Raw genomic sequence first — 22,295 nt, 5'->3', positions numbered from 1 at the left:
TAAAAACAACATAAAAATCAATGCCTGCTCATTAGCTACTGAACTCTTACCAAAATTTAAATAATATGGACGACTAAGAAGTGCAGTATTTCACAGTCTACAGTGAAAGTACTTCTTTCCTTTGGAAAAAAACTTGCTTTGTAGAACCACTGCTTCCATCCTGAAACTAACATCTGTGGTCATGTTTTACTATTCATTATTTATCCTGAGCAGCTGGGAGCGTGAAGTGTGGCTTGGAGCCAATTTTCCCTGGGATCTTTACTAGTTGCATGGTATCCCACACCAATAGGTATTAAATCTCTCATAAGAAACAAAAACCACAAGAACAGAAATTTAACCCACTGGTGTCCCTGCAAGGAAATGAGCAAGAGAAGAGCAAAATATTTAGGGAAGTAAGAAGGCAGTGAGCATGCCTCTGTATTTTTTCCAATGGACTACAGTGGTCAACACAGAAGTTTCATCTTGAAGTTTTAAACATTTTTTTTTCGGTGTAGCACTACAGAGACAAGACTTCATTTAACTGAATTTCTGTATTTTCACATGACCTTAAATACTATTACTTGAAAAGCAATCTCATTATAAAATTACTGATATATAATCCTTACACTAAAGTGCATCATATATATGGCATATAGTATATATACTTTAATGCAGTTTATTTAATTATATTAGTTATATATACAACAATCCTATTAACATACAAAGATACATATTTCTATAAATTACTATAAGAGTTGCATATAGAAGGACATGCTCACTATTAACAGTATTCTAGCTTTTTTTTCCTGAGTAATGAATACTTTGATTGGAAAAAATATGCAAATCTGGAGCCTAGTCAAAAAGAAGTTAGCTAGAAATCCACTGCAAAAACAATTCACCAGGTCTAAAATACCCTGTCCTGCAAAATGTAAGCCCTTCTTGAACTTTCAATGTGTCACCATTTGAAAAGGGCAAGTTATTTAATACTAATAAGAAAGCCTTATAATGAAAATTCAGATTTAATCTCACCAGAGTACCAGTGTCATAATATTTTTCAGATGGGCTGACATAAGAGGTATCAACTGGTCTTGTAGTATTTCAAAGCACCTTTTAATTAAAATTATGCTATTTGCTCTGATGAACGCTTTTATGATTTAAAATACATACTCCACATGCAGTTTTCTCATTTCTAACTCCAATATATAGCATAGATTAAATAACTCATGCTAAAAGGTACATTAAAAGCCAGTGGATTAAATAATTTTGTTTGCATTAAACAACTACATATGAATCTCAATGACATTAATTTTATTAATGCATTTGAAATTATTTTATAACTTCTTGACATGCTTTGATCATTGTAAGCTACTTAAGGGAAGTCAGAAAGAGAAGTAAAGCTGCCTATTTCAAACTGTAAAGCAAAACCCAAATTACTTCATACCAACCAACATTTTTAGTAGACTCAACTGCCCTATATTAACTTAAATGTAACTACATTGGTTTTGGGACATTAATTAGGAAATGCTATTTGCCGAACAAAGCCTCTGCATAGTCCACAGAATTAAATTCTTTTTTTCTCAAAGGGTAAAGGGCAAAAGCAGAAAACCAAACAATTGTGTTAATATACTGGGCCAGACAAGGTTGTTTGCAAGCAGATTATTCCTCTGAAGCACAGAAAGCTATCTCAACATACTGCAACTTCTAGCATGGCAATAAATCTTGACATTTTAGTTCTGTCCAGGAGTAACTTTGCCATGGAGTATGTAATTTCAAAGTAATGCTCAACATACTTCTCCAGACTAAATATTCTTGGGTGTTCACCAACTTCTTTTCTACATTGCCTTTCCTTCTCCATCTGGCTGCTATGCAATTTCAAAAGCATTAATTTTAAGCTGCAAACTCTTATCACCCATAAAATATTTTCATTCCATTGCAAAACAGCACCAACTGTACAGTCTCTGTGGAAGACAAAACACAATTTCAGCTGCAAGAATCACTGAAATAAAGCTTAAACATCACAGAAGGATTAGCAGGTGTTCATCTATTCTGAAACCTGTAGGTTGAAGATTCATAGGATCTAAAATGGATGTAGGAAAACCTAAATCAAGTAACAATGTCTAAAGCAGACTTATGTTCAATGGGACACCTAGATATGTGGGACCACAAACACTCACAAATGTACTAAATTTAAAATTCTCAACAGTACTCAAACTATGTACAGATGGTCTGTGAGTACAACTAAGACATATTTAGTCTTTGTTTAGTTTCAGCACCAGGTAAGCAGAAATAGGCTCATCCAAGAATGAAGAGAAAAAGTGATTTTAATTTCATGGGAACTGGTCTTGGATATAAAATCCCAAACCTGCTGGGTATGGCCCAGAATATGCTCCACCAGCAAAACCACAGTCCATAAAGGCATAGCAGCAGCAGATCTATCCACAGAGCAAACCCATAGCAACAACTATCTATGGATAGAGACAGTCTTTCTTCATTCATCTACAAGATCAACAGCTTACTGCAAAAACTGAACCTGTAAAAGCAGAAAACTGATGCAAATGCTTATCAGTTACAGTGAAGGTCTTTTTAGAGCACCTGACTGAGGAATAGAAGCTCACAGAGAAAAAGCTCCTGCTGGGCTTGTGATGTCAAACATATCTAGATATAACAGGAAGAAAACAAGGCAGACAGTGAATTCTGTCACAATATATATTTTTTAAACTACTTTCTAAAAATTCCTACGTAATTTTTGCCTACCTGGGTGCAAGAGTAGAATCCACATTCATTTAATTTTCCTACAAAACCAAGAAAAGCACTGGAGTTTAGCTCTTGCTGAGCATCGCCTAAAGTCTGCTGTGACTGCTCTTTAACATCCACACTATGCAGAATTGCTGGTGCAGCTCCAAAGTACAATGCAATTGCTGACTTCTCAGCAGCAAAGCAATGAGGTCCCACTAAAAGGAGAGGCAAATTACTGTCATAAAAACTGCACGGCCAAAGCTTTAGAATAAGCTTCTTCACCTTCATGGTTGTGTTAAGGCTTTAAGTTGCATTTTTTTTCATGTCTTACTGCATCCCAGGTAGAAAGAATTAAAGTAACTTTCTGAAAACAATAAAGATCAGATTCCTGCAGCCAGATCACTGCTGATAATTCACCATAGTGGAGGATGGCAGTAGCAAAAGTAGTACTATGACTGTACAATGCAGTTTTCTTAAATACAGCTATACAACTCAGAATGATCGGATAGATTTGAATGCTTCCTAAAATACTTTTCTTCACCTTAAGCACCTCTTGATTCCTTCCTGGATACATCTTGCTCTATATTAGAACAGATTGCTCATTATTTCCCTAATGTATGACAATAACTGTAGACTACTGTGCTTGGGATGGATGCAGAGGACACAGCAGTGTGCTACTGACCTGTGCTAACAGCCTGACTGGTGCCATCTTACTTGCAAGGAATATCAAATGTGAACAGCGACACCATCAAACTAAAAGGCCTCTCTTCCCAGTATGTCTGAACCAAATACTTGAATTCTCAGGTTACATTTCTTTTTTTGGTTTTTTCTAACCTCTCAACAAGTAATGTATTTAAGGGTATGTAAAGGCCACTTGCCCCAGCAAATGCATGTATGCCTCTTCTAATAGCCCTTATTTCCTGAACGGTGCAAGTGCATAGTAGAGCTGTAGAAAAACAAAGTACTGTGTAAAAGCTCCCTCAGGGCACCTGCTGGCATCAATATAGTTACTCTAGTAAATGCAAAGTAATTCCAGACAGCTCACCCTTAAAAGGTTCATTTAATTTTAGGGAAGCCTGCTTATGGGACTAGTGATGTCTGCTGGACCGGCTGCTTTCCTCAGCAGACTCTTCTTGCAACTGTTGTTGTCAACCTATAGTTTTTTTCATGATTGACAGCATATTCCTCTACATGAACACTTGCTTTACAGATATTGTAGGAAAAGTATAACCCAAAAGGTTTATCTCCAAAATTGTGCAAATAAAGCAAATGTGCTTAAAAGTCAGGGCAGGAGAAGGAAGGTGGAGACAACTGGCAAGAAAGACAGAAAATATAAAATCACAGAATCATTTTGATTGGGATAGACCTCTAAGATCATACAGTACAGCTGTTAACCTAACACTATCAAGTCCAAGTACTGTCACAAACACTTCACTTTCCCAGAGAAAAAAAAAGGTATTTGCCTTGGTGTACTTTTTCTGTAAACCAACCTCAAGAACTTACAGAATCTTATCAAGGGACTCAAGAGATGGGTCATAAATGTAGAGCACCTTCTCCTCACTGTCTGCACATTAGCAGCATCTCCTGCATGCAGCTGAGCTTCCCACCTGAAGGCTGAGCCAATAGGCTGCCACTCAGCCCTTCCAGGGGCTGACACTAGGTAGAAGGACCAGAGAAAACTCAAAATATCTCTGCTGTCTCCTGGGCTCCACTTCCACCAAACTCTCACACAGGAATAATTTTAGAGACTCTTTCCTCATGCTTTCCCCTCTCAATGCTGGAAACTCCAATCATAAAATAGGAGACTCAGGAGGAAGACATTTATGTCTTTTTCAAAAATATTGGCATGTCTAGATTTTTGAATGCCCAGATGTTATCAATAACACTACTCTCCTGAAAGTGCCTTTACATCTCTCCATGAAACTATAATCTTTATTTTAAAATCATCAAAATGAGGTCTTATGTTAGTGAACATAAAAAATATGGTGTCAGGTATCCTATTATAAATACAAGGGCCCTTCACAGAAAGTTTCCCTCTGTACAAATGCTACATCCAGTATCCGAGAATTATTTTTCACCATGTAAAATGTGAAAGGTTGATAAAGAGGCAATCAAAAAATCCAAAACCATCATTCTAAACAGTGGCAAGGCAGATCAAATACAAGAATTCTAGTATTCTATTCTTTTGTACTAGTTCAGTACAAAAGGTTCCAAAACCCTCATGAGCAGTATGCCCAGACCCACTGAGGGTCAGATGCTTAAGAAAGAGAAGACCTATGTAATTTGAAATGGCATTTAATTCACTTCAGTTCACCCAATCACTTCTCAGGTGAGCAAATTATTCTAAGAGCAAGGGGATTAAAAAAAAGCTGGAGACTGTAAAGATAATTTATTTTTCAAAGAGAAGTAGAAGTTCTCATAATGAAAACAGGGGCAGTGAACCAAGCTGCAGTACCTTAGCAAGTTTTTTTACTAATATATCTATTTCAAAATAAATTAGTATACAATGTCCAAGATTTTTAAAAAAAAAACTTACTATTCTTGATCTCTTATAATAATTCTAAGCATCACAAATGCAATGTCAAGAATTATTTTGAGTTATTAAGCTCCTAGTTTCATCCGTGACTGATTTGTTTTCCAGTTTAATTTGTTTGAAGTCCTCCTTGATTCAATGAGACATTACTGAAGTCAGTCCAAAAATACCTGGTTTGCTTGCCCAAAACAGCTACCAGCTGATTTCCAAATTGGTAACTCTGATTGAAATATCTACAGAGCAGCAGCAACTATGTCATGTGTGCCCAACTGCAATAATCATTATTAACAAAATCTCAAATCCCAGAGATGCTGCAGAAAAAACAAAAGAAGGCCCCACAATAGCAAAACAATTCAAGAGATGAACAATAATTGTTTGGTGTTTCATCAGATTTAACTATTTACTAACTCTTCATCCTTAAAAGCAGAACTTTGTATCCAGACTAAATCATTCTACATTAAGCAAGGTAGGTAACAAGGACATTCCAAGACAATGCTCCCATCACCTATTGAAACAAAACATCATTGGGGCATAGGAGGGATTACATATTCCTGTTGGATCTACAGAGTGTAAAAATTCATGCAGATACTGCTTAAAGACCAGTACCTGTAGCTTAATCACTAATCTAGAACATCTGTGTGTCTGCATTAAGTCATACAGTACTCAGTGTCACTGCTTGAAAACACAGCAATACCATCCCCAGCCACATTCAGGCTTCCATTTTTTCTTCAAGGTTTTCTGGGACTGTGCAGCTCAGTTACCTGTAGACTGCCCTGTATGAACTCTCAGTGAATCTAAATACTTTTACAGCAAACACTGAAAATTAAAACAGTAGAAATTTACCCAAAGGAAGCTGAATAGTGTACATATTTATCAATCTATAACCCTTACAAAAGGAGAACACCTGGTTTCTTGAGAGAGACAAAGAATGCACTTAAGTTTCTGATAGACAGATTGCTCAGGTTTAAGCAAAGGAGTGAAAATATATAAAGCAAGTCTGGTGCTTTGAAAATGTGGAACTTAAAACTCTCTGGCAACCGCACTGTGGCCTCCTGTAAAATACCCTTCCTAAAAATATTAGGTTCAATTTTTATAATTTAGTTAAATGGCCTAATGTTAAATCAGATTTTTAATTTCCAAGCCTGTGGAAACAGTTTCATTTCTTAATTCCTCAAAGAAAACAAGAGGGAGTTGAACATGAAATTTCTCATGAAATACATTCCACTTAATTTTCCTTCTAGAGTTTCCCAGGAGAAGGAAGTAGAGGGATGCTAAACTGAGGCCCTAACAGTGGCATACCTGAGTAAAAATTGCCTCTTAGAGAAAGAACAGAGATTTGGGTGCTGAAGAGTGAGACTAAGAAATCTGATTAACTGTACAGGAGAATGAATTCTCCTGCTAGGGAATGAAGTCTATCTTCCATCCTCTGCTTTTCTTCAGCATTGCAAGTAGTTTTCTTCTAACAATGCTAAAGATTTTCACTGCTGGTTCCTAGTATAGTGAAATGGCCTTAAAGTTCAATGCTGCCACTCCAATTTACATTTTATATTTGTTAATAGTAACTGTGGCTTTGCAGTAAAGGAATTCAGAGGAAAGATCCCTCATACCTTTCTCTATTATTTCAATTCTATGTTTATCAAATTATCTTCATTTTTAAAGTGCCGTCTAAAGAGTAGCTTTGCTCTGCATGGCTGAACATAGGAAATGTTTTGTCTTCAATAAGGCCTTAGATATCTAATCCCAAATCTCAGTGGGCCTTGTTAAAGCAACATCATAAAATTTTTACACATCCTTATGAGTTTGGAAAAAAAAATTGTTCTATGTATCAGTCAGAGCTTATACTGACTAATGTGGCCTTAGGGAAGGGACTTAGGGTTGAAATTCCTGCATCTAGCCATCACAAATGGATTGATAGATGCAATTATGATAAATCAGCATAGGTTTATTAAGTAAGATTTTTTTTTTTTAATTAGTAGTTACAGGTGAAAAAAAGAAGACATTCAGACCCAATGCATAAATGCTGTAAAGCTGATGTAACCTGCTATTTCTGTGCACTGAGAGCACACTGGGAGGTATTTGCATCACTCACTCCTGGTACTCAGTGACCTGATGGATGAGCAGGGCTGATGAAGCCACTGGTTTCAATAGCTGACCCTGCCTGGACACCTGAACTGCTCATCACTCATGTCCTAAACTTCCGTGGTTCAATGTACAGTGTCTTTAAGCAATCCAGAATTGTCAACAATTTACTTTCAACCACATGCTCTACACTGCAGCACCTGAGGACTTGACTGTCAAGTGGCTCAGGTGTCTGTGCTGTAAAAGCAAGACAAACAGTTGGTGCAGTAACCTCACCTAAGACCATGATTGAAAAGCAGGGTTGCCTTCTGCAACACAATCTGAGTTTCCCATCTAGAAACTCCCATCTGCAGGGAGAGTGGCAAAGAGGCAAACCCAGCAGCAATGTGGTATCTATATCCTTGCCTTGTTACTAATGGTCCCACCACTGTCCCCAGGAAAGGCTCTAACCACAAACCATGGGAATTAAGCACTATGTAGAAAACATAGCCCTAATATGAGCTCACTGCCACTGTCACACCAGCCAGCAGTCTCAACACTGTCACTGGTACCAGAGGGATGGTGTCTTTGATACCCTGCCCTAACAGTATTGAAACAGGTGTGCATTCAGGGCTGTGGAAGAGCCACAAATAGTAACACTGGTTTTGTCAGCAAAGCAAACCAAGCAAGCAGCAGAGAAGAATTATCTGTGAAGAAAAAAATCAAATTAAATCAAAGTTGAATGATCCAATGGTCTGCATGATGAGATGGCACTGCTGTTACCCTGTACATAAAGCTCTAAGTTCCCTAGCCACAGTACAAAGCACTTGGCTGGGTGTTCTTACAGAGGTTATTCCTACCAGCTGTGCCACATGAAGATTTATACATGCTCCATAAACTTTAATTCCCTTTTAAAGTCCTATTATACCAAGCAGGGGGCCATTTCTAAAGTTGAAATGGATTTTCAGAACAATATAAAGACGAAAATGTTTTCTGGCCTCTGATTTTTAAACCTCTGGGTAAAATTAAATCTCTTCCACAGCACTGTTGATATTCCATATAGAAATATTCACAAATACCAGGCACTCCAGAATATTATGTCTGAATCCAAAGGGAGAAGTTATCCTGCTGTACAGAAAAAATGCTGTAATCACTGTTCACAAAAATCTCTCAGCTTGATGCTTTGAAGTTTTTTCCTGATGTACTGACTTCAGAAGAGAAGGAAATTCAGTATTTTAAGATGCAATTACCTGCAGCAAAGAAAGAAACACCACAAATAATAGAAGTGGTAGATCCCGAATTTGCTGACAGCAAGATTTATTCTTTCTAGTCATTCAATCTAAACCATTGCCAAACAAAAGCCTAATGATTGAAGTTAGAATTTCATATATGTCATATTTTCCCTTTCACACCGAAACCACAATTTTAATAGACGAATTTATTTTTATCACTCTTTTTCCACTTCACAAAAAATTATACCTCTTGCAAAAATTGTACAGAAGCTCACTCTATGCAGGTAGCACAAAGCTGAAGTATCAGATGTGGCTAGAAGTCAAATTTAACAAGCAATTAAATCCTAAATTAATAAAACCAGCAGTCAAGAGCACAGCTTCCTCTCCTAAAAGTAAACTTCAAGTTAAGTCAAAATCCTCAACCAGTATAAATTTTTTTACATCTTTTACTACATCCCACAGCTCACTCTGGAAATTCACAGCAGACCAACTGCATATCTGGAAAGACTCAACTTTCCACTTGCCCTTTTTCCATGTCCTCTGCCAGTATGTGTCCACACATGTCTGTCAGTTTTCCCCTGTGCAGGGAAATACTCTTCCATAAATAAACCCTCCACCCTTCCCAAAACTGTCCCTAGTTTTAACACCTCCTCTCCTCAGAGCTATTTCCCAAGTTTTCCCTTTCAACTATTCTGAAGCTTCCTCCTTTCTGCTACAGCAGAGATTTACCAGTGCCTGTTTAATCCTGGCTGACGCTGATGGAGCCCTTGGCAGCTTTTAGGTAGAGCTGTCCAGAGTCCTTCTGTCCGGCTGCAGACACAAGGCACAGCAGGAGGAATCACAGAGCCACCCACCAACCATGTGAGAGCACTGTGGGGGCTGCAGCCCACACAGACACCTTGACACAGTCAGATTAGTGAAGGCAGATTGTTTTGGCTCTTTAGTTTTATGAGCTTTCTTAAAATGTTATGGGTCAAGAAAAAGGAAAAGTTAGTCTCAGCTTAGAAACACAAGATACAGGATAAGGGAGGCATGCAGCCTGGCAGCCAAGTTCTGGACATGAGCAAGAGCAGAAGAAGAAAAAAGGAACAGAAAGGGGATTTAGATGGAAGACTTAAATCTATGTTTAAACCAGTGCTGATGCAAGAATTCATGTTACAGACAGACTAAAACAGATTTTTGATAAAAGGAAGCGAAGGATGCATGGAATAACTGTCGCAGACATCTTTCATGAAAAATCCTTTCTTAGGATTTTTCCTTGTTAGAAGCTGCAGTTTCAGCAACCAAAAGTAAACAATGGTTATCTGCTGCTGTGGAATGCAACAGGTAGACCTGTGATTGGTCTCCTGTAGATGTTTAGATTTACTGATCACTAATGACAGAGCTGGCTCTTGCTCTCTGTCTGAGACACAGATCTTTGTTATCCATTCTTTTCTATTCTTAGCTTAGCTAGCTTCTGAAGAAACCTTTTCCTTTCTATTTCTTTTTAGTATAGTCTTAATGTAACATATATTATAAAATAATAAATCAAGCCTTCTGATCATGGAGTCAACATTCTCGTCTCTTCTTCATCCTGAAAACCCTTGTGACCACAGTCACAAAAAACTGTGTCAACAGACACCAGCTCAATGAGAAGTCTTTCAGTAGATGACCTTGTTCAAACAGGAGATGCAACAGCTGAAAAAAAGACTGCTATAAACCTTATGTATATTAAGTTAATTAGAATGGAGTTCAGATGTAGGAGAACACACCATAGGTAAAGAAGTAAATCCACACTTGATAATTAACAAATGGTTGAGTAACAGTCCAATCAAGACTGTGGTACCAGTGTAGCTCTCTGTGCAAAGATGTTCTGAGACTAAAAGGATTCCTGGCTCAAAACATTTCAGGTGCATATGGGAAGGGGTGGGTTGGGCCTTGGCTTCCATGAGGCAATGATGTGCCCCACACACCCCCAGGCCTGTATGGCAGCCCTGCAAAGGATGCCAATCCCTAGCACAGCACAAGCAATGCTCCACACTCACCTCTGGAGCCCCACTCTAGCCCCAGAGTGACCAGATGACCAGAAGTCCCACCAGGGGAGGGGCCCAGGAAAGCCAAAGGGTATCTAAGCCAGGACATGCAGTGAGCACATCGTGGCCCTATCTCTTCTTGGAACTTCTATCAGCTGAACACCACTGGAACCAGGAGTGGTAGCTATACTTGCTCTCTTCTGTACCCTCCTGTCTTTCTCTTTCTTCTACTCATTCCTTCTTCTTACAGTTCTGAGTAACTTAAAAATGGATGGGATTGGAGCTTGCTAAGTCAATGCTTTGAGAAGATGCTTTTATGTTGATTGAATGGTGCTCTAAACTTACGTCAAAATTTTCTGATTTTCCAAAGTTGCCAGTCAATTTTTTTATTGTTTTGACCTCTTCAGAATATCTTTACTAGTATTCATCCCGTGCATCTAAGTCAGAGTACATAAAAAACCATAAGCCCTTTTAAGACTCTTTTCAAGCATGTTTTTGGGGTCTTACAGATGTCACTCCAAATTGCATCCAGAGAGCAAAAGAGTCAAGTTGAAGGTGCATTTTAAAGTCTTCTGGCAGAGGTAGAAGCTAAACTAGACATATAAAGAGAAAATACTCACCTCCCTGCAAGAACAGCTACTGAGCTGTTACTCTCATGGCCACACACAGTGGGAAAACAGACATGGTCAATCCAACATCTCACTCTGAGTAGATCTAATAGTCCAGTCTTTTGGAAATTACTTGTCTGAAGCTCTAAAATTCCACACAATTTTATTCCCTGAAACAACCCTTCCCAGCTTTCCAGTCAGATCTCCTCCACATCTTCCTCAAACATTCATGCCCACAGATGGTGAAGTGGATTGAGAACTGAATGAAGGACAGATCCAGAAGGTCCTGATCTGTGGCACAGGGTCTAGTTGGAGGCCTGGACTAGTGATGTCCCCCAAGGTTCAGTGGTGGTCCCCCAGTGTTGCTTAACCTATGCCTCCATGTCTTAGATGGAGGGGCAGAGGCCTCCTCTCCAAGTTCACTGATGACACAAAGCTGGAGGAGTAGCTGATACCCCAGAGGGCTCTGCAGCCCTTCAGAAGGGCCTTGACAGAGTGGAGAGAGGGGCAGAGAGGAACCTTCTGAAATTCAACATAGGCAAGTACCTCAGGTACTTGCCAGGGGTTACTCTTCCTGCACCTGGGGAAGAGTGCCCTGGGGCTCTACTACAGGCTGGACACTGACTTGCTGGGAGATGGACCTGGGGGTCCTAGTGGAACAAGCTGTCCATGAACCAGCATGTGGCCAAGAAGGCCAGTGGTACCCTGGGGTGCATTAGGAAGCGCATTGCCAACAGGTGAAGGGAGGTGATCCTGCTCCTCTACTCAGCTTTAGTGAGGCCACAGCTGGGGTCCAGTTCTGGGCCTCTTATTACAAGAGAGACAGGAGCTCCTAGAGCAGGTCCAGTGGAGGACAACAAAGTTGATGAGGTGACTGGAGCATCTCTCTTATAAAGAAAGGCGGAGGGAGCTGGGCCTGTTCAGTCTGGAGAAGAGGTAGCTGAGAGGGGACCTCATCAATGTCTATCAGTATCTAAAGGGAGATGTCAGAGGTTGGAACCAGGCCCTTCTCAGAGGTGCTGAGCAATAGGGCAAGAAGCAATGGGTAGAAACTGATGCACAGCAAGTTCCACCCACATATGAGGAAGAATTTTTTTTACTGTGCAGGTGACTGAGTATTGGAACATATTGCCCAGAGACGTTGTGGAGTCTCCCTCACTGGATATATTCAAGAACCATCTGGATTCAATTCTATGCCATATGCTCTAGGATGACCCTGCTTGAGCAGGGTGGTTGGACCAGATGGCCCCACAGTGGTGACTTCCAACCTTACCCACTCTGTGATTCTGTGATAGGTATCACTTATTATGCTTATTAATTATACAAATAATTTAATTTATAGCTTAAGGCCAGTATGCAGAGGAGCCATCATAAGAATTACTTGTTCTGTTTTGATGCCACAGTATTCAAAAGAGGCAACCAGCAGTAATATCCTATTGTTGCTGCACACACAAAGATGGAAGTATCCTGACCAATTTTATAAATAAGCCTTTTTTCTTTGGTCTCAAGTCATACACTCCCAATTTGCTTTAGCCTTACCAATTCAAAAATATTTCAAGTAAAAGTGGCAGCTTAAATCGTAAAGTATTGTTAGTTTACACAGCCTGTCATGGAGAAATACAATAGAAACAACAAATGCTAATTAATTTAAAACAGGCCAAGATACTAAAATCCAATAAATAAATCAAGTTATGAAGTTAAAGTAGTTAATGTCAACCATCTGTCCAATAAGCTTTCGTAAGATTTGCTTTTTCATTCCTGCCTCATTATTTGATTCCTGCCTGCTCAAATAGATCCCGTCATTTTAAAGGCATTACAGGAGTTGAGTACTTAGAGTTCCCAAGCGAACCCAACAGTCTTTATAAGTCTATGAGAAACAAACTGCAAGCATCCAAGTGGAAATCTGCTATGTTTGATGTATGGTTATAAAATTACCCTCAATCGATCAGCACTATCATATTTAGGCTACCCGGTTTTAAAAAAAGCAGTGTTACAAGGAAAGCAAAATGAGAGCTATACATAAATACAGTAAGACTTGAGTAGATGTGACATTGATTTCCTTCCAGCAAGTAAGTCTAGCCTCTAACTGTAATCAGCAAGAACACTACATGCTGTAGTTTAGGATCCCCATGTCCATTTAGCTGGTGGGAATTCTGAATTGTGGATTTATTTATTGGATTTTAATCCCCACCCAAAATCTAGCAGGACGTAATTTCATGGGAGGTCAAAAGAGTACTACACATCAGTAGTGAACTTCTGGAACTTGTCACTTGATTGTGGAGGCAGACAGCACCACAAGGCCAAAAAGTATTTATACAAACAAATGACCAAAAGACAAATGAACAGACAGTAAAAGAAATAGGCAGGGCTGTATCCTCTGACATCTTTAATACAACCACAGAGCTGAGCACTACAGGAAAGTGCTCACACACTACTCTGAAGAACATTTCTGGATGTTGGAGGGACAATAAGAACTAAGCAGAACATGCTAAAGTGCTCTGATCCAGCATGGCATTTCTTACATTCCTATCATCCTATAAGTGTTATTAACTACCTGGCAATGCAGTTGTTTCTGACAACACATTTTAAATTGGTTTCAGATAGTCTTGCTGCTTTTAATTTACCATTTTTTTGCCACCCAACTTGACAATTCTCTTATTACCAATCCTAATATTCCTCAAAGAGCTGAACTACAGCAAGATGAGTCAAAGACACATGAAAACTACCAAAATTGTGCTTACCTGAATTGCAGTGTTTCACAAATAAATATGAAGAATATGGAAAGAAGGTAAAAGCCTGAAACTTATTTTTTGTTTTATCACATTACAGAATCACAAATCCTGATTCAAAAGCATATTTGTGATCAGAGATCTTAAAGAAATATTTATCTATCTTTTCTTTAAAAAAATTAGACCATAAGAAGTAGTTAAGCAATCGCCCTTACAGTCAATTTCATATTTTTACATTGCCAATTATTCTGTAGATAGCATTTAACACTTTTAATGCAGAGAAAAAAGCAGTACCCTGCAAGACAAGTACTAATACAACAGCATTTTTCACAATACATAAGATAGGCAGGCTATCAGTCAGATAATCAACAAATAGATAAGTGATTTGGGATTACAAATCCCATTTTAAAAACCAGTAGGAATCCTTCCTCCTCTGACTTCAATGTGAAATTTCAAAAGATGAACAAAAAAAAGCAACCTAAGTAAAAAACTCAGCAGGAATGGTAAAATGAGCCGAATTTTTGAGAAAAAATATGAGAATTTGTTCAGTAGACAAAAAGTTTATTCCAACACTTTTATCTACTTCAATTAGTACTTCTAATTTTCAATAGCAAAGATTAGATACCAAAAATACAACAGCTCCAAAGAGTGGAAAGATAGGTCAGTGTTTAAGAGAAAGAACTAAGTTTCTAAGTAACTACCATAAAAGGCTGCTGCACATGGCAGGTGTAGTTTCAATAAACAAGAAAGTCAGGATATTTCTCCTGAAAGTTATACTTAAAAGTTGCGTACGCTTTTTCCCAGAGGTGAGGAAGGATGCCACTGAAGAGCAGTCTGCTGCCTAAGCCTTCAAATTTCATGAGGCTTATAGCTTCCACATGTCTATCAAACTCTGAGAAGTATTCTTTTCCTTCCTGTCCCAAAACCCTGACTGGCATCAGACTCTATCTTTTAAAAATTTCTGCCTGACTGTTCAGCCATCTCTTCTAAGGTAACTCATTCCACCTACGGTGTCAGTTCTCTTAACTTGATACCATTAAATAATTCAAGAAGGGAACAGGAAAAAAAAAAATCTGAAGCAAACCAGAACTTTCATGTTCTATTTACAATCACATCTACTCTTTTAATGATTCCAGATAGAGAAATCAGCTTACAGATAGCACAAACCAGAGAAACACTGGTCACTCCTCAGTCAATCAATTATTGATCTATGTGGTCCCATGTGTTTTCTACAGGCAAGAGTCACCAAAAAACTACGAAAATCTCAGACATTCAAAAATCAGTGAAACAGGACACAGTTTGATGTTTTTATGAGAAGTGAATTACTCTAGGGTCATATATAGAATGAAAGCCATTCTTGGGAGAAATAAACAACATTCTGGAATACATCAATAACAGCTTCATAAACAGCTAATATATGGACTGTAATAAAAGCACTAGGACTCAAACCCTCCAGGTTTTCAGCCACAAACTCAATTTTCCAGCTTATTCTTGTCCCTCTAAAGCTAATAAAATGAAAAACTTCTGGAAGTAATTTTTCAACTCCCAAATTATAAGCAGCAAATTTTTATATAGGAAAAGGTTTCTGCAAAAGCTGTAAACCATTCAGAGATGCATATGAGATACAAAAATCTATCAACTACCTTTTGACAAAGCTTTGCCTAGCACTCTACTCTAAAGGGAAAAGTGCAATTTTCCTCCCACTGTACCTACACATATATTTTCTGAGATCAAGTTATGGTCAAATTGCCATGTAACCACATTTTCAATTTTCTTCATACATTTTTACAACACTCTCACTTCAGCAGTATTTACTATTATCACTCCCAGCAGCTAGGGCTGTTTACATAAGGTGTTATTTGCCAAGAACCTGCTACTTGAAAGGAAGACCTCTTCTGTCTGCACAGCAGATTTGTAGGTGGAGAAAAGTAGCCCTGTTGAGAGAAAAGTGGAGGGAACCAACATAATCACATGCACATGATCTATAAAGGACAGAGCAGAAAATACATGAGGTATCCTTCTCCAGTGGAACTCAAACACATTTATAAGGTACTTTTTTCATGCAGTTTCTATTAATTTGCTGTAGAAGAATTTTCATAAAGCTCCCCCAGGGGCTAAAAGCCTAACTGCAGACGACTTAGCCAGAACTTGTGTTATCACACATAACACACACCTCAGTGTTTCTAGCTCTGTTTCACTGCTGAAGGAGTAAGATACAAATCACTACAACACTTTAAGGCCACCCTCAGGAAGACAGAGGAATACAGCTCTAAGGAGAAATGACAAAAACTACTATAAGTAGCATGTCTGGATATCTCTTAACCCTATTTTAACTTCACAATGCCTTAAAAGTTACTGAATGTCCTCAAGCAAAGCAGTCTAATATACAGAGAATACCCAGAGCACAGCTGTTAAGATTCCTTGCCAAAATAAAGGTATTTGGAGAGAGGCTCCACATGACATGTTCACAGTTTGTTTCTATCCCATATGTCAGTTGCTCTCCCTGAGACTGGACGAAGAGAGATGATTCTTCCTTCTACAGACAACATGGAGCTGGGAAGGGCCATCAGCAGGACACATGATGGGAACAAAAATGGCCACGACCAAGAAGGAAAAAAATTCTGAACAAAATTAGGATGTCATTTGATAAAGGCACAAAACCTGCACAAAAAAAAAAAAAAAAGAGGAAAGCTGCTCATTAGACTACAATCCACCTGGAAAGGAGCTGATGGTCAACAGAGATGAACAAATTTGACATGAAATCAGCATATTGTTGATGCCACACAACAGGTAATTAACTCCACAGCAACGCTCAGCCTAACTCAGACCACAGCTTTGTTAGAAAAGGCTTCAGGATCAGCCACCCCTAAACAGCAATAACTCCAAATGGGTAATTAGCAGTCAGCAGCCAGTAATGAACCACGGCCATTTATCCTACTTGAATGTTTGTTTCCTTTGCATTGTTAACATTTAGAGCAATAGTGAATGTAAGGTACAGTGATAGATATGCCAGTGATTTACTGGAGGAAAGAGAGTTCTGTTGCTCACTGAAGCAGTGTTGCTCACAAGACATAATTCCTAGTTTAAGGGGAAAAACACTTCTGTATCCAAGGAAGAGCATTAAGCATTAAGTTAATTACAAAGAATTGCAAAACGGAGCTCTGAATAAAGGAGGGATAAAATGAGTTTTCGAGTGAGACAATAAATTTCTTCTGACACCCTGAAAGTCTTGAAATGAAGATGACATTCAAAAGCTTCTACATTCCCCTCAAGAAAAATATTCAAGTGCATCCCCAGGAAAGGGTGCCTGAATGTCAATTATTAGGCAGTATCAGTCAGACTCTCTTTAGCAGCAGCATTTGCCAAGGAAGAATTTCACAAAGCCCAAGATGTCAATTGCTACAATGGAACCGTGCATTTATCTCACAATAAGTAGATTTCTGCTTGTGTACATAAACTAAATACAGATTTTGTTTCATTTCTTTACACATGTTTTACAAATATGTGATTGTGCTACTATCTTTAGATATTAAAAACAATACTTCTAGGTAACCTTAATCTGTTTTAACCTATGGCCCAGCTAACCAGCACAGACTCTGCAGTGTCCACAAGTAAGAAAACATCACACAGCTCAGATTGTGGCCCTGCCAGAATTGGACAGAACCCAAGTGTACCCAGGGACTCACAGGAACTGAAGAGGCCCTCTGACCTAAAACAGGATGCCAGAGTGCACACATCACTACTGGGGGTCTGCTGGGGTCTAGATTGTATGCAGACCTCCTGTTGATCCCTTTCTATTCTGGAGGTGTCCTTGCTTATTCCTCTCTCATGGGAAGCAGGTCCTGGGCTCTGAAACCTTTCCATTATTCCAAAGGCAGGTGTATGTGCAGAAGACAGCAAGGTTAAATGCTATAATTTTTATCAGAATGTGGACATCTGAAAATTTTGGAACTTGCACCAATCAAGAAATCATGTATGTATGACAACATGACACTTGAGTTCTAAATGCGAATGCATCACATTAAATAAGTCATACTGGTTTTGATATTTTTGCTTATGCTGTGTTTATTCCTGCTCAGTATAGAAAGATTTCAGTCTGATTGCACAGATTCAGGTGGTACTTGAGGCCAGCTGATAAATGAGTTAGTGGAAACAGGTTGAAGTACTAATGTCCTTTTTACTGCGCTTTCCTAGAAATATAAAAATGGAAAAACAATACTAAACAAACAGTTTAAAAGCTTAAAAAAAAAAATCTTCCCATTTTCTCTTCCATAATTTTACTTGCCCAGGAACTAGATAGAGAAAATACCAATTACTGTCAGAGAAGAATTAAAACCTCAGTTGTTCTTTATGCTCACTGCAAAACCCCAAAGATAAATACAAAGTAGTGGAGTGGGGAAAAAAAAGTTGCAAAAAGGTGATTTCTAACAAGTCTGTCCGTGGAAATAGAAAGAACTGAATATAATCTTACACTAAAATACTGCTGCTGAGAACTTCATTCAAGAAAAGCATTTGTGAATGCCAGGAAAATGACTAAGTAGATGACTTTTATCTCAATAATATGCCAGAGTAGATGAACGTGTGTTAAGATAATTAAGCTTTCTCAGTGATAAAGAAATGAAACTTGAAAAGCCAAACTGGAAGTTACACTTCTGTAAGACTTAAGAGTAGTAAGTGAAATATCTTTCATTTTAGACAGATTCTTGCAAAACATCTCCCATTCTCAGAATAAGCAGTTTAAATTATAATACTTCAGGATATATTTTGGATCCCTAAATAACATTTAGATCATAAAGGTTTTCCAAAGCCATCTTCTGAAGCTATTACATCAAAAAAGGTATTTTTTCTCTTACATGACTAACATTAACAATGTAGAATGACCTTTTCTCTAAATATTAAAATTTTGCATTCTCTCCATTCATCACAGTTCATTTCTGCTATTCACTATTGCATCTGCTTGAATTATAAAAAGAATACACTTGGCAACATGCAGGATAAACACACTATAATGAGTTACACATGCTTGTAAGTTGTAGGTTTCTCCTACAAAAACATTAAATTCATAGACACATTTGCTTGTCTCTGTGAGAAAAAAATTTCTGTTGCACTTTTATGAGGTCTCGGGCATAAATTATTTGTGTATTGACTGAGTGTGGAGTGAATGTCTTCATTCATACTTATTTAAATCTTTCCCCTAGTTTCCAAAGTTTAAAGAAAAAACAACAATAAACCCCATTTAAGTGTGACTTATACAAAATCAATGCTTTCTTTTCTGTCACTGCACAAAAAAAGCAGTAAATTATGCTTAAATCATACTTCATCACCTGCAAACATTGGAGCCATTGTTTAATCAGCATGCTCTTATCTTTGCTCTCCAACACATAAAGGCTCTAACATGTTAGGCGGCGTATGTTTTTCATAATGTCGAACTCAAAGATTGCTGAAATCAATGTTTCCTTTATGAGGGCTCCAGTACACTCAGACATATGAAAGAAAAACATTTTTATGACACTGTACTTGACTACCTTTATCACTTCTCTTTTCCCTTCTCTCAGGGCCCTGCTTCTTTTTGAAATAACGTCGTCATTGGGCTGAAAGCAAATGAAATTTAAATGCTAATACCTAAGTTACCAACATGTGCCCTTAGAAACAACAAAACTCTTTGGTCTATATTTTAATATTAAAATGCAAAAAATCTAACAACAATCTGGTTGTTCTCTGTAATAGAAACCAAATACTAGTCCTATGGCATTTTGCTTAAAAAACATTATAAGAAATATGCAAATTCAAAGAGGTTTATATCTGAGATTAACAGACTGTCCAAAGAACATGGAAGAAATACTAACGCAAAGAAAATGAATACCAGAATCTGAGTTTAAAAAAGGTTGTACTTACTCCTTATTTCTGCATTGAATGCATGGCTGGTAAAGGACTTTGAGAGCATTCCAGGATCCCACTGGTCCAGAGCTAGGTGTAAGGATATCTCCAAACAGTGTAAAACCACTGTGGGAGGAGGAACTTCCTAAAGACTCTACCAGCAAAGTGTCAGAATTTAAAAGCCAGATCTATAAATGAAAAATAATTTTGTTTACTGTACATTAGATACATTTCAATTTGTTACTTTACTGTGACCCTAAAGCAGCTGATACTAAAGCCACATTCTTACAAAGTTTCTAACAAAGTATTAACAGACATAAATTGATATTTTATTATTTAGAGAGTCTGCACAGCTTCTAGTGGAGAAAAAAGGGTAACACAATACTGATTTATCAGTATTGAAATTGCCTCTTTTTGTGGCTGTAGCACATTCCCTTTGGTAGGAACAAAAGCAATAGTCCCAAGTCATCTCTTTTAGTACCAGATGCATTATTTCTCCAATTTCATAATTTTTTAGGCATTAGTCAAACATATGGTGTTGAGCAACTGAGGGCTAAAGACAGGAAACTGAAGGACTGCCCACTGAAGTGCCAAAAATTGAGGATTTTTAGAAGATGCATGGTGGTTATGACTCTATGGACCTAATACATGAAAGGAAAAAGACAACAATTAACATGGTCTGAAAGGCATGTTGGAATTTACAAACAGCTGCAGCAGACCTTCACTTGGAAAATAAATATCAAATTTCATAATGGGACTAGAATTCTTCAGCCTTATTTGCTCACAGCAATTTGAGAAATATTTACTGGGAAGAGTTTTGAGAAATCTGAACTTTTTGCATCCCATTATGGATCTTATTTAATCTTTGTGTGATTTGGTATCAGCGTTCTGACTTGGATCCAGGGCTTTCCTGCTAAACACCATACAAATAAGTCAGGCTTTTCCTTAATTCACAGCCTGCAGTAGTGAAGTGATCCAAGTTAACAATAGAAATAAATTTTTACAAATCTGGCACCTGTATGAAATGTTTATATATGAAATATTTATCATAGAAAATGGGATTTATACAGTGTTGCTCACTAGAGAGCAATCTTCTGCTTCTCATGATCTAATCGGCTTCAAGTAAAACAAGTTACATGATGTTATGCAGCAGACACATGATATCCCCTGTGGAGGGAGAAAGCAGTCATTAACAGGACACATAGTATATGTTGTAATTGAATGTGACAGTCACAATTTATCAGAGCCCAAGGCTCAGAACATTACAGTGGAAGCTTCATAAAGAAGGAAGGAGATATATTGACAAAGATATCTTGGAAGGGGATAGTAGGAGGAGAATCACTTCAGCATATGCACATGAATGATGACAAGCAAGCACATTTGGCTTTGCAAGAGGTTGTTCATCAGTTTTGCTCTAGTAACTCACTGTACACATTTACAGCCTAAACTGCAAAATATACCTCATTAGCTAGGACCATTACACAAGGTGCTTATAGCCAAGTGCTGAAGAGAAGAAAATGAAACACAGAAACACATGCCACTGCCAACACAAACTGAACAGAGTTTCTTCCTTTTGAAATTTCTAACAATTCTGTGTGGAAGGAGCTTCCTGGGATGCTTTTCAGCAGGAGACTATCCTTCAAACTAGACAAGGGAACAATGTAGCAACAGCTGTCTGCTCCTTTCAGAATCCTTCTGCAATATGCTGCAGAGAAAGCAACCAAAGCATTTCATTTGCAACATAGTCCATTGGAAATGCACCTCTTTCTACACAAGTACCACATGTGGCATCTCACAATCATGTTCTAGAACTTGTATGAATATCTTTGTCTCACCAGCAACACAACAGATCTGCATTAATAATTTAGCACACAATATAGAGAAAGTAAATGAATCTCTGGGGGTGGAAGGATTCCCAGCCATGAGCAAAATCAACTTCTGAACTATACTTACTTCTTTAGGCAGCATTTTCATTCTTTTCCTTATGTATGAATTATTTTTTGATCTTGTTTTCAATCTGAGTGAACAATTGCTCACTCAGACTCAGTGTGTTAACTAAGAATTGTATACATGTATTTCTGGCTAACAGTTTCATATTTTGAGCTGTGCTTTCAACTATGTTATTCACAATGTGCAATCTCTCCTTTCTTTCTACTTCTTTGTACAGCAGAGCTGGCACAAACAAATTCCTTCCATATTAACTCCAGTAAGAAAAGAAACTTTGCAGAAGATATATATACATAAAGTGTAGAATTAATTCACAATGCCATTGATTACCTTTTCTGAAATGACAGAATCAGAAAAAAGTATTGAGGGGGCGGGGTTGTTGATCTTCCTTTCATTGTTTTCTTTTGGTTTCAAATCACTTTGTCAAGAGACTTAAAAAGATTTTCTTTGGGGACAAGTGGCAACAAAACTACCCCAGTTATACTTCAAGGGACTTGAACCAACAGCTGAAATACCACGATTTAGATTCTGTGATCAGTTTCCCTATATCTCAGTCTGAGTTTCCAGCATCCAATTGTGGACAA

At 38.0% G+C, this 22,295-nt stretch overlaps 1 protein-coding gene across 8 annotated transcripts in view; it reads right to left on the bottom strand.

Moving 5' to 3' along the window:
* UBE3D (ubiquitin protein ligase E3D) overlaps nt 1–22,295 on the bottom strand; it is a 78,612-nt gene that overhangs the window by 38,775 nt on the left and 17,542 nt on the right. For 4 of the 8 annotated variants that reach the window (XM_071444033.1, XM_071444008.1, XM_071443999.1 and 1 more), the window contains one exon: nt 19,783–19,952. The exons of 1 other annotated variant lie outside the window; for it this stretch is intronic. In XM_071444033.1, the coding sequence (XP_071300134.1) occupies nt 19,783–19,952 (170 nt within the window). Of the gene's footprint in view, nt 1–8,309; nt 8,557–13,521; nt 16,549–19,782; nt 19,953–20,943; nt 21,470–22,295 lie in introns of those variants that run through there. 3 more of the 8 variants (XM_071444041.1, XM_071444026.1, XM_071444048.1) reach the window with 3 other exon arrangements.

Source organism: Agelaius tricolor, unplaced genomic scaffold (genome assembly GCF_023055355.1).
Source record: "Agelaius tricolor isolate 1412-34295 unplaced genomic scaffold, bAgeTri1.0.p SCAF_1, whole genome shotgun sequence".
NCBI classification, from domain to species: domain Eukaryota; kingdom Metazoa; phylum Chordata; class Aves; order Passeriformes; family Icteridae; genus Agelaius; species Agelaius tricolor.
This window is presented reverse-complemented; position numbering and strand designations above follow the sequence as displayed.